Source organism: Herpailurus yagouaroundi, unplaced genomic scaffold, assembly GCF_014898765.1.
Source record: "Herpailurus yagouaroundi ecotype Mexico unplaced genomic scaffold, PumYag 199, whole genome shotgun sequence".
Lineage (NCBI taxonomy): Eukaryota > Metazoa > Chordata > Mammalia > Carnivora > Felidae > Herpailurus > Herpailurus yagouaroundi.
In genome coordinates this window covers 6506768-6519820 of record NW_024412430.1, presented here as the reverse complement: position 1 = coordinate 6519820, position 13053 = coordinate 6506768, and the positions used below count along the sequence as shown (strand labels likewise).

The following is a 13053-nucleotide window of genomic DNA, read 5'->3' as shown; positions in this document are numbered from 1 at the left end:
CGTTGGGTGCTGTGGTGGCTCAGTCTGAGGTGTTTACTTCCTGGGAGAGGAGCGTGCTGGGGGAGTTCCTGTTCCTGTGGTTCTCTTTCTCCACTCAGCTGAGACCAGCATGACCACTGCCAGGGTGCAGTGACTATTTCAGCTGCAGACTGGTGACAATTCCATTCTCTGGCCTCTGGGCTTCCTTTATGACAAGTCACTAAATCTGCCATTTTTGTTGCTCAGACCAGAGGACAGAGGGTGAAGGAAACAAAGGAGTGAAGTTAGTTCAGGACAGGTTGTGGCAGCACACTCATGGCCAAAGGCAGGGCTTTGATCCGGACGACTTGCTCACCTCCCAGCCCTACCCTAAGTGCAGCCTCTGGGTCAGGCCATAGCTGGAGGCTTGTTTGGTAAAGTCTTCAGCCCCTACTGTTGAGTCTCCTGGATAATCAGAGTCATGAGATATTAGGCAGTATATTTACTTTTCCTAGCACTCCTGTAAAGACACGCAGCCCTCCTGAAGGTATGTTCTTGCCCCAGGCTGTACTGAGAAGTTTACAAGTAGCAAACTCCGTAACAACACATATCCAATGGAAAGGCGTGGAGAGCTCGTAGGGCAAGTCGGACCCCCAAGCTCACTCATCTCGCCATATGCAGGGACTGGAGGGAGTGCCATTTTATTTTACCACAACTTCAGCGACGACCATGCCTTCAATGCACTTCTCCAAACAGTGTTCAATTGCTCGTGCCTTGTCATGCCCTATAGATGGGCCACGCCACCCTTCTGGGTGTTTTTAAACATACAGCTCTGTGCCAACGGAACTTCTAATTCTTCTAGAATATGGAGGAGTCTAGTTATTATGCTAAAGCTCAGAATGTCTCTCACTCCTCTCTTTCCTCCTATTCCTGGATGGCCAAAAACTTCTTACCTGCCCCTGTGGCTTTCTCTCTTCCACTCTTTTTAAGCCTTTGCTGCCAGGGAAGGTGTTCCACCACAACCCCTCAATCCATAAGGTAGTCGTCTAAGTTTGCACCATGTTAATGAAAACACAGGAGAGAGCTCAGGTAAACTGTGGAAAGAGATTGTCCTGAACAAGAACAATGTTTGCACCATGTGGTGACAAATCTGTTTCTTTGAGGTTCATTTTCTCAGATCTGGAAGGCTCTAGCCTTCCCAGAGAGAACTGTGAGGGGTTGAGCTGGGAGAGGTACAAGCCAACAGATACACTAACGTCTTAAATCCTGAGGCCCTTTCTAGCATAACAGCAGCAAAACTGTACTGTCAACATAGAGAGGGAAGCCTCTCTTTCTGCTGTAACAGAACCAAGATAGTAAATAAAACCTTACAAGATGGAAGGCTTAGACAGCTCTATTTCACATGTTAACAAATTGAAATTTTACCTGAAAGGAGTCGTTCCTGGTCACTCTCACATTAATGGTGTGCTTCTGATTTAGATTTAGAAGAAAAAAAAAAACAAAAAACCATGTTGGTTCACAGATAGAGTCTATGGAGCAAATCCTGACTGAGAGATGGATGAGAACCGCACAGCGTCATTTACATTGACCTTCGTTGTTTTCTCAATGAGGTCAAAACAGACTATGTCCTGACTAATAATGGGATGCTGCTATCTAAAGTCTGCTTTCTTCTTGGAAGACACTAGGTGTTAAACTAGAATTCTTAATAGGTGGCTTTAGGGATTTGGGGTCACTTTAATCTTAAAGAGCAGTCTGTCCAGCAAGTACTTGGGAGCCCCTACCCAAATGATGAGCCTCCTCATTCCTCTTTCTATTTGGCTAGGGCTTTGTTTCACACTTGAAAATTCCTGTGCTTTCTGGGGTGCCTGCGTGGCTCACTCGATTAAGCATCCGACTCTTGATTTCAGCTCAGGTCATGATCTCATGGTTCGTGGGATTGAGCCCCATGTTGGGCTCTGCACTGAGAGTGCGGAGCCTGCTTGGGATTCTCTCTCCCTCCCTGTCTCTGCCCCTCCCCTGCTTGTGCACTTGCTCCGTGCATGCTCTTTCTTTCTCTCTCTCTCAGAAATAAATAGACGTTAAAAAAATTCTCATGGGGGCGCCTGGGTGGCTCAGTCGGTTGAGCGTCCAACTTTGGCTCAGGTCACGATCTCACGGTCTGTGAGTTCGAGCCCCACATCAGGCTCTGTGCTGATGGCTCAGAGCCTGGAGCCTGCTTCCGATTCTGTGTCTCCCTCTCTCTCTGCCACTCCCCCGTTCATGCTCTGTCTCTCTCTGTCTCAAAAATAAATAAAAACATTAAGAAAAAAAATTAAAAAAAAAATTCCCATGCTTTTTAAAGTATAACACATGCTGAAAAGCTGTTAAATGATAAGTAGATAGCACAGTGAACGATCACAAAGGTAACATACCCACATAACCACTTCCCCGGGTGAAACCGGGCACCCCAGCAGGCTTACTTAGGCTTCTCCGGCTTCCTCACAATGGTATTTATGCTTTAAAATAACCCAAGCATAGACAAAACTATAGAAAGCAATTCAGCACGTCGCTCAAGATTTTAAATTCTGAATCCATACTCAAGAAATACAGCTTTCTTCTGGGGTAGTTTTCCACCTCAGCATATGTTTATTAGGAGCATGTGCTCTGTGCCAGATGCAAGGGAGAAAGTGGTGATGACACATGGTGGTGTTCCTGAGCGGTTCCCCTGCAGAATTACTGTGAAGGATCAGATTATTTTGGTCCATTTTAGCCGTCCAGAGTTTGCTGGCGTGCGCCACATGTCTAAGACCCAGACATCCCAGAGGTTCTCCATTAGACTAACGGTCCGTAAATGAAAAGAGATGTCTTGATGCAACTTCCCACATGTCAAGTTGGAAGTTGGTGCATTCCTTAGAAGTCTGTGATAACAAGTAATAGGAACCAACTCACACTAGCTTAAGCAAAAAGAAAAAAATAAAATAACGGAGAGAGATCTCGTGGAACCTAAGGATGAAAACTCGGCCACCATTCAGGGTGGCCCTGGAACGAGGAATCGGAAAGCTTTCCTTCTTCTCTCCCCTCCCTGAATACTAGCTGAGTCTGCTTCCCTGGTCCGCGTAGTGAAATACAGCTAGCTCTCAGCTTCTTCACTTACTGGAAGTTTCTGCTACATTTAGAAAGTAAGCTGCTGGCTCTCGGTCCAATTCCAGATTTCGACCGCAGATGAATCAATGTCCACTACCACTTTAGTTGGCCAGCTCCACATGGATGCCAAGGATGGGGTGAGGAGGGGCAGGGAAGGCTTATGACCTGATGAATATTTCAAATCCGATATTCCAATTCTAATCCACATGTCTAGGTCTAGCTAAACATAAAGAAATAAGGAAATAGCAAAATAAAAAATATAGAAAAGCGAGTGAGCAAGTGAAATGGATATAGTTAGCCTCACTTGATGTGCCCTGTGTTTATCAGTGATTTTGAAGTTTCTTCCACTTTGGTGAAACCATCGTTGGCTTCCTGCTTCAGGTTGGAGGGCATTGCAATGGCCGGGAAGCCCGTATGAACAAAATCACTAGTTTTACCCTCTGCATGTTCCATTTTCCATATCGAATGTACTAGTTATAGAATTGTGGATTTTCTCATAAAACCACTCCCTAGAAAGAAGCATAGGATTATTAGCCCTTCTCCAACAGCCGCTTTTTCTTCTGGTCAACCCCTGTAGGTATAAGCTAAAGCTTCCTTATCTTATAGGAAACGCTTGGTCATAAGAGAAAGAGGAGGGGGAAAATGCCTTTTTCTAGACCCTCTGTCTACTCCTGCTATGGGGATTATTTAAACATGAAGACATTTCATGATGATTTGAAATCGACTACCCCCTCCATCTCCAAATGCTTCTGGATCACCTCCCCAGCTGTTTAAAAAGTTGTTGAGCCATTAACTGCTGCGGAGGCTGCTCTAAACTCCCTTTGAAATGGGGGTCCCCCAGCTGCGGTACATAATATTAATGAGCAAGTAAGTGACTGCCTGCTGCTTCCTCCACCAGGCCCTTCTGGGCTCTGACAAGCGCTGCTGCTGTGTCCACATGGCCTCCTGGCCCTTCCCGCCTCCGGAGTGATGGATGCCCCTGTCTGTCAGAACTTCTATTTCCACAGCTGACTGGAGGCTTCTAAAACAGCCTCTTCCAAGAGCACGCAGGTTAGGGTGCTCTTTGCTCAAGCAGCCCCATTGCCCTTAAGAAAAAGTTATCCTCACCATCCCGGCCCGTTATACAGATGAGCAGCAGGGTAAGATCCAAATCCCATAAAAGACGGAAGAACTAGGACCCGAACCAGACGTTTCTTAAACCCCAGTTTGGAGCAGGAAGGAAGCAAGAGTCCATATTCACTTTCCAAAGCCGAACACACAGCTAAATATTACCAGTGCAAATGAGCAACTACAGAAGGGTCATCCTCTTATGCATCTAATTTCTCATATCTCCCCTTCACTAAAGGAAAAAAAAAAGTTTTAAGAATGATATAGGATGCTACAGAGGGTTACTGGAGGGATTGTGGGAAGGGGGATGGGCTAAATGGGTAAGGGGCATTAAGGAATCTACTCCTGAAATCATTGTTGCACTATGTGCTAACTAACTTGGATGTAAATTTAAAAAATTAATTAAATTTAAAAAAAAAAGAATTCTATAGGCTTCTACTTTATACATCACAGTTTATTAGATCAGCAAGTTACTTTAATTGCTCCAAAAAAATGATCATCCATATGATGTTGCTTTTTCATTTCAACAAAAGTAAATGGCTGATTTCCCCATACATTAACACGTGACTCCATTTTCGGTGCTCAGTTAAGGGTTATGTTGGGTTCTTGCCCCCTGATCGAGCATAGCCTTGACTATTCCTCTCTTTGAAGGAAACATTATGTGGAAACGGAAGCATAACACCTAACACGTATATGGCCACCATGTGCCAGGCACCGCTATAGACAGTTTGGATTGACCCAGGTAACCCTGACAACAATCCTCTGAGGTAGGGACCGTCTGATGGATAAGGAAGCTGAGCAGTTAACTGACTTGCCCAAGATCACACAGCTGTAAATAGCAGGTCCGCGATTCAAACCCAACAGTTGGGCTTTCTAACCCATAGCTTTTGTTTTTGTTTTTGTTTTTGTTTTTGTTTTATCACTAGGCTAATCTTCTCTATGTTGTATTTGTGTGTCATAGGGAACTCAGGGAATCCCATTACCGGTCCCCCCAGCAAACTAATAGAGCTAAGCAAATGGAACCTCCCTTCTCTGGGAATGATGATTCTGTCTCTGCCTCCTGAAAAGGAGCTGACTTTCCATTTGGCTCCCAGGACTGTTTCAAGTTTGATACAGAATTTACTTTTCAATTTTGAAAATTAGTTGTAAATTTATATGATTTGAACCTCTGTAGTAGTTTTTTTTTTTTAAGTGTATTTATTTTGAGAGAGACAGTGCAAGTGGGGGAGGGGCAAAGAGGGAGGGAGAGAGAGAATCCCAAGCAGGTCCCGTGCTGCCAGCAGAGCCCCACACGGGGCTCGAACTCACGAAACTGTGAGATCATGACCCGAGCCAAAACCAAGAGTCAGATGCTTAACCGACTGAGTCCCCCAGAAGCCCCTATAATAGTGTCTTTTAATGTCCATTCCATGGCCCGAGTCCATCAGTATCCCAGGAGATGTTTGTTTCAAACGTGGAGTCTCAGCTCCACCCAGACTTACTGAAATAGAGTCCCTAGGGGTAGATCCCAGGAATCTGCATTTTTAGGAAGCACCCCAGTGATTCTTATGCAGAGTAAAGGTTGGCAGTCATTATAGAATCACATCTGGAAGTTTCAGGAGCTCTGCATAGCATCAGTTCAACTGCAGGTGATTATAGAAAGCTTTCAAAACCTCCCTGCATTCAATAGCTATTTCAGGGAGACCGTCATGTATAAGAAGTGTTCCAAATTGTAGTCTCCGTCTGTGTGAACCAGTTGGTTGAGAGAGCTTGGATGATTTCCCAAGGGACTTTAGCTATGTGGACACCGGGATAATCTTTACCTGTGAAAATACGGAAAAGACACCATTTTCCACCCCGGAACCAAAGTGACTCTTTGATCGTGTGATTCTTACCATCTTTCTTGCTTGCCCGAAACCCTTCCGAAGCGTCTTAACATAGACTTGCGGATTCTGGTCACGTCCATCTCTCCAGCTTTTCCCTCAGACCTGCTCACCCATCCTGCTCAATTCTTCCAGTGCGCTAAGCACGACGCCATCTTTATGCCTGGCCCTGCGGCATATCATGGACCCCAACATCTGTTTGGCTCTTGCTTTTACTTCAGAGCTCAGCTTAAATGGCCCTTTCTCGGGGAGGCCTTCCCTGGCCTGACAGAAGAAGTCAGAACGTCCTATTACCTACCACTTCTAGATCATTCCTGCATGGCACCCACCGCAGGTTTTCAGTCTGCTTTCGAGTGTGTGGCAACATTACTCACATCTGTCTTCACAAGGTGGCTGTAAGCAGAGAACCGTACTGTCTTGAGCATTTTGGCAGCTAGCAGAGTGCCTGCTATGAGTTTAAGTAACTCATAATGTTGGAAAGAAAGTCTGGATTCTCAGTCTAAAACTTAACATCCATTCCATAAACAAAGATTTCACATTTCTTCTTGCTACCCCTATCGTTAAATAGCCCTGGAAATGGAAAGTCCGCACCCCAAATTTCTTTATGTGTTCTAGATCCCTTTAAGAATATGTCAACAGCTTTAATCCTTATGGTATTTTGAATTGCTCATAGTGTGGTTACATAGTCATGAGTTGTTAAAAGGAAAGTTAATGAATGTGGAAATTTCTGATTTTGAAGAGCCACAAAGTAACTAATTATCTATTTGCTCTTTTACTCCAAAGGCTGAAAATTGCTTCTTATTACCAAATAGGGGAGGGGGCACAATGAGCCTAACTGATGACTAGATGGGGTTTATTTCATTTTATTTTTATTGTCACTTTCAAGTGTTCCTATGGTCAGCTATATAAACTATCAGGCTTATCTTTTCTGAGAGTGTTCTCTATATGAGAACACATCTGATTCCAACAGTAATTTGATCACAATGATGCTTGGTTTTAAGCTAATTTTGACATGAAATGATGAATTCTACATGTTCCTAAATTATAAATATGTGAAAAGCTAGAGCTGTTCATCTTCTAAGAACGTTATAGCATTTTGCAAACCGTGGACATTTTAAAATGTCTTCTGGGTATTTGAACTCAAAAAAAATAAAATAAAATCACGTCCTGCATGATACATATGCAATAAAACCTACCAATGATAAGTGGATATTCCCCCACGAGTTTTTTAAATGCCTCAAGGAAGCAAGTGCCAGTGACCTCTGAAATTCTCTCTTGATTAAATATACGTTTCATTCTATGCATTACAGTGGGAAAGAACTAGAAAGATTCAGGCAGGCTAGTCCTGACAGTTATGGATCACGCCTCGTACAGTTTAGGTCCTACCTTTCCTAACAACGTCGCCTTCCAAAACCGAGAATCTCGTGTTCATAGCATAAAAATCTTTGGGAAATAATAGATAATATTAGCTCCCAATTGCGTTTCACACCTATAGTGTTCTTACCACTTTTATATGAATTACCTCAGTGCACACAACAATATGAGTAGGCCCATTTTACAAATAAGAAAGCTGAGACCGAGTATTTCACAGCCAAACAGCCATTTGGCTATTTTGGAACCAGGATTCTGACTCAGTCAGCCTGGCTGCAAAGCACCCACTCGTATCGATTAAACTCGACTACCTCCCATACACATTTTATTTAAGAGCGGTGACTCAGGAAGCTTGGCCCCGCTGGCTTGCCTTCTCTATTTTCCCGAGGGGGGTAGGAGGTGCGTTTTGTTTTGTTTTGTTGGGAAGGAGAAGCTGAAAGTGAGCCTTCTTTCTTTGTGAACGTCTTTTCCCAAAACCATTTTCCTTCATCCCAGGCCAGGAAGGACCCTGATTCAGAAGCCAGAGCACTAATGAGCTTCCCCCTTTGTTTCTCCCCACCTCCCTACTCCCCGTCCCCCCCCCCCCCCCCACAACACCCGACCCTGGTCTCCCGACTCCGCAGTTAATAGCCAAGATACCAACCATCACGGCGGTCTGCAACTTGCACGGGGAGAAGCTGCAGGTATTTAAACAATCACACCCAGACATAGTGAATACACTCTTTCCTCCATTGTACAAGGAGCTCTTTAATCCTGACTGTGCCACCGTCTGCAAATGAAGGCAACGAGAGAACTGTCTCCTAGTCGTGGAATGCGTCACCATTAAGACAAAAGCAATGTGTTCATGAAGACTTAAGAAAAATGTCACTACTGCAACATTAGGAATGTCCTGCACTTAATAGAATTATTTTTCACCGCTACAGTTTGAAGAATGTAAATACGCACCTGAGTGGGGCTCTTTTATTTGTTTGTTTTTGAAATGACCATAAATATACAAATATAGGACACTGGATGTTATCTTTTTTTTTTTTAATTTTATTTTATTCAGGTATGTTTTGGGAGACAACTGTTTATAGAATTTTATTGTAGATACGTACAAGAACAGAGCGGTACTTTACATGATTACTTTTCCTGTTAATTGTTCAAATATAATTTAAGAAAATTCCACTTAATAGGCTTACCTATTTCTATGTTTTTAGATAGCTGATGCATGTGTAAATTTGTAGCTGTCTTGGAAAGCACTGTGCATGTATGTAATAAGCATATAATATCTGAGAATATTATATATGACTATTACTTATACATGCACATGCACTGTGACCTAAAATCCCATACATACTAACAAAGGAGGTTCAGTCAGGCTCTCTTATATTATTTACCTTCTGTGTTATATGTTACCTTTATGTTAGACAATCAGGATTTTGTTTTCCCAGCCAGAATCTTCAACTATCGTCGATGGCAGGATGGTACCAATTCAGAGATAACGTCTACAAAGGAATAAATATAATGCGCGGCCTCTGTATAAGAACTCTGTTTCTATCAGTGACATCAAAGCCTTGTCAGGATGGTAAATCTCCGCGGGCGGGGGCCCCCGGGGGAATATTTGGAGCCATTTTCCTGTTTTAAGAATTCGGCCACAGATAACGTTGTGGAGTCCAGGACTTTTTTGACCAATCACTATTTCCTATTTTTCACCAGGACACATAAAACACTTTTTTTTTTTTTCCTTTGGATTTCAGGTGGGTAAAGAAACTGATTTTGGTGCTCACTGTGTTGTCACCAGAGAAATGCAGTCTGTAGGTTTGACCACCAGCAATTTTTTTCTAATAAAATTAGAGTCACAGAGGAAACCAGAACCCAGGGCCCCGATGCCATTTCATGTAGACATTTTTTCTCTAACCTGTTGTGTCTGGGTTTGATGTTTTTTGTTTTTTGAGGGTTTTTTGTTTTGTTTTGGGGGGCTTTTTTTGGCAACGAAGAGGTAGAAAGAGCTTGGTTCTTTATATTCACTCTCTTTGCTACATTTGTTAGAAAAAGCAGCAATAAAAGGGGAGGCAGGATTTGATATGTCCTTCTAGTGGGGAGGGGGGTCCCCTCATTTCTCTCAACTCCAAAGTGCTGTACTATAAACACAGAGCAAGAACTTGACAGATAACGAAAACACATCGGACTTATTCCGTAGAACTAATACACCCCAAAGCCCAAACTATTTCCTATGCAGTTTGCAATTAGATCATCCGTCTGGCCTGGGATTCTTTCTTTTAGCAACTTGTCAAAAACACAGAATACAAGAGGGGGATATGAGGCTTGGAGTATTAAGACTTCCTAGTATAAGTCTCACCTCTCCACCTGCTCCCCAAGCAAACTGAATACCAGAAAAGCATGAATCCCAAGCAGCTTGTTCTGCCCGTGCTCCAGAGGCCCTATGCCTTTGGTCTCAGCCGATCCAAAATTAAGAGTTTTTAAAAAGGAAGCCGGAGCAGAGCCTCATGTAACTCAGTGACATTCAAGCTCTCCTGTGAGTAAAGCCCAGCAGCCAGCTCCCGAGGACCCGCCCTTTTCTCCTCGTCAAACACACACGCACACCTGCTCGGTAAAGTTTCCATCGGTGGAAACCTTGATTTCCTTTTAATCTCTGACGCTCTCCTGAAGTTACGTGGTCTTGAGAGCTGTCTCCGCAAGGCCACAAAACCCCTCGTTGATGATCAGACAGTAGTGCTAGTCTTTTCTCTAGAAAACAGAGCCTTTTCCCACTGCATGATTGATGAATGCTAAACCAATGGGGAAAAACAAAAAGGCTTTAAAATAATGACTCTCTTTCTCAACTACTGTTATATTCAATTAATTTAACTACATTGAACCAAATTACCTTCGGTGTCTAAGAAGACAGCTGCAGACTGCTTATTATGTGGCTGTAGAGACTCCGTTCTTTTTGGTGTAAATGTCACTCCTGCTAGCTCTTTGTATAAAGAATTAATTCCAAGAGTCATATTTCCTTCTAATGGAAAGATTACTTTACTGATTGCTAGGAAAACAGGGTAATGGAAGGCGCTCAATTAAACCAAGCCGTTTCCAAATGCAATGTATGTTTTATGATTGGCTTGTGATAGGCAATGCTCAACATGTCTGCTTGGTGTTTCCCTTTGAGCTTTGAACTTATGTCAAAGTTTGTTTTCATTGTTCTGTTGGCCTAGTGTTTTCCATCGTCCGCCTGTAATTCCCGCTCAGTTGCAAGGGGAATCGTTTGTTTCCTCCAATTTACCTTAGAGGGTTTAAATTGGTTCTGTTGATGAAGTGGCTGAGAATTTTTTCCTCCCTGCCCCATGGGTGATGTAGGAAAAGGATTGCTCCCCACATTTGCCTCAGGAGGTACTCGATTTGAATGTGTTTGTCGTTTCTACTAGTGCAAGCATTTCACTGGGACCGCATGAACCTTTTGAAGCTAGGGGACAGGAAACAGCTAGCGACTGAACCAGAACAAAACAGTGGAAACGAGTACACGCTCAGCCCACTTCGATTGAGAAAAGAGATTTCCATCTTTCGCCACAGTTGCCAAATCTGTCCGTTAAAAGACCACCAATCACATTTTCAGTGGTAGCGACAAACGCCTTGAAAAGCTGCCTTTTTGAACATCTCCTGTGACTACATCTCGAGGTGTTTTGAAATTTTGCTAAGATCGCCTTTCCTTACCACATGCAATCTCTGTCCCTTCCCTACGAAGACTCCCAAATGTTCACCACACCTTCATGGTAAAACGGGCACTGGAAGAAAGAACCCATGATCTGTACGTTTCACTTCTTGCTTCGTAAATGACAATCACTGCTTGGCACAGATATTGCACTGTAACCACTCAGGGATGTTTCATTAAAAAAAAAAAAAGAAAAAGAAAAAAAAAAAGAAGGAGGGGAAAAAAAAAAACAGGAAAATGACAACAAAACGTAAATGGCACAAATTAAATACGCCAGGGAGAGAACCTCTCTGACAAGGCTTTCAGAACAGTAGGCAGTAACTTTGTGTTGTTAACTGTTTGGACTTGTTGAAAAGTTGCACATGAATAAGGACAACTTAGCCTCATTTTCTGAAATCTGCTAAGAGCCAAATAATCCAGCTACCCTGTTAATAGGAATATGTCTCTCCCAAGCAGCCCCAAGCTTCCTGTACAGGTCCTGAGCAAGGAAAATAAGAAATCTGAGTGGCATTACCTGAATCTGACAAGGGAGGTAAAGCTGTGTGAATTCAAATTCCACTGTGATTCTGGAGGGAATGTGGGAGAAGAAGGGATTCCAAATTTGGTTTAATATGCCACACAAACTCCTACTGCCTGTGACTTGGGTCATCTTTGTGTCCCTTATTCTGTGGCTCTTTTTTCCCCAGAGACTGAAAGCTGAGAGTAGAGACTGAAAGCTGAGAGAGACCAGTTGAAATACTGGTCTTCAGGACTCTGGAATAAAGGACCACAGTGTAGGTATAAACAGAGAATGTGGTGGTCTCTTGGGTAATTCAACTTCTTGGACACAATCTGTGACATCCTAAATCACAGTCAACTCTGGACATGAATAAGAGATTCCGGGGAGACACCCGTACATTTCCTATCGTAGCTGCCTTGTTCGACACATAACTTCACAGCAGTCAAGCTAAATTGTAGAAAACCACGCACATGGCTAGTCAACTCACGCTCACTCTCTACAGTCCCAAGCGTACCAGGCTTGAATGCAAAAGCGATTCTTCCATCCCAAGGACAACCTAAAACTTAACCAGCTTTTTTCAAAAACATCAGTCAGATGCAAATGATATCAGTTCTGTTCCATGTTCTTTGTTTCCATTTATTATAGAAGCAAGGAAAAATTCCACTGCTATTGGAAATTAGAAGAAATAACTTTTCCCTGACTCTCTTTTCTCCATACACTTTCACTTCCAATGAAGTTACTACAATTGGCAGTGAATTCAGGCAAGGATGCCTGTGCCCTGACGGAGCCACCGTTCAATAGAACAGCAATAATTTGAAAGTATGCATCTGTAGTGAAACTTTGCACAAAGCCCCCTGTATAAAGAAGACAAAAAAGCCCACCATCTGCTTTAGACAAAGTAGTATTTAATTTTCTGTTTCCAGCTGTTAATAAAAGCAGCAACCTGATATGGGAAACCACATGGGCCTTTAGACAAGAGTTGACCACCTATTTTTGGAGGGGCAGGCAGGGGCCAGGTCTCAGGACCAGAGGCACGTGTTCCCTTAAAGCAAGGGTTAAAAATCCAAGAGCCTAAAAGGGCCAGGGAGCTGATGCAAATGAGCGCAAGCAGTCCAATAGGCCAGCTGGCAAGGAAATGCCCCATCTGAAAAGGGACATCCGATAGTCAGCTAAAGCACAAGTGTGGCTAAAGCTTCTGAATCTTATAACATCTGTCTAGTTGTAAGTGATGTCAGTTGATTCAGAGCTTAATGCAGACCAGACAAATACATCTCTGTGCAGAAAAAGGTTCACAGTTTGCAACCTCTGGTTTAGCACAAAATTGAATCCAAGGGCCTGTTTCCTGGCAGCAAGTCTGGCCAGACAGGACTCAGAATGAATTAGAGTTGGGGGGCCGGGGGGGGTTAAAAATCCAAGAGCCTAAAAGGGCCAGGGAGCTGATGCAA

The 13053-nt window shown here is 43.3% G+C and overlaps 1 protein-coding gene and 1 long non-coding RNA gene across 3 annotated transcripts in view; one reads left to right on the top strand and one right to left on the bottom strand.

Moving 5' to 3' along the window:
* Window positions 1–11339, top strand: part of RORB (RAR related orphan receptor B) — a 195242-nt gene extending 183903 nt beyond the window's left edge. For both annotated transcript variants that reach the window (XM_040449339.1, XM_040449338.1), the window contains exon 10: window positions 8045–11339. In XM_040449339.1, the coding sequence (XP_040305273.1) occupies window positions 8045–8200 (156 nt within the window). In that variant the 3' untranslated portion in view covers window positions 8201–11339. The remainder of the gene's footprint in view (window positions 1–8044) is intronic.
* Window positions 5744–7494, bottom strand: LOC121013625 (uncharacterized). Its single transcript, XR_005782809.1, has 3 exons — window positions 7437–7494; window positions 6349–6443; window positions 5744–5990 (listed from the first exon to the last, which is right to left on the bottom strand). It is a non-coding gene; the product is annotated as an uncharacterized LOC121013625 (long non-coding RNA).
* Window positions 11340–13053: the final 1714 nt, after the last annotated feature.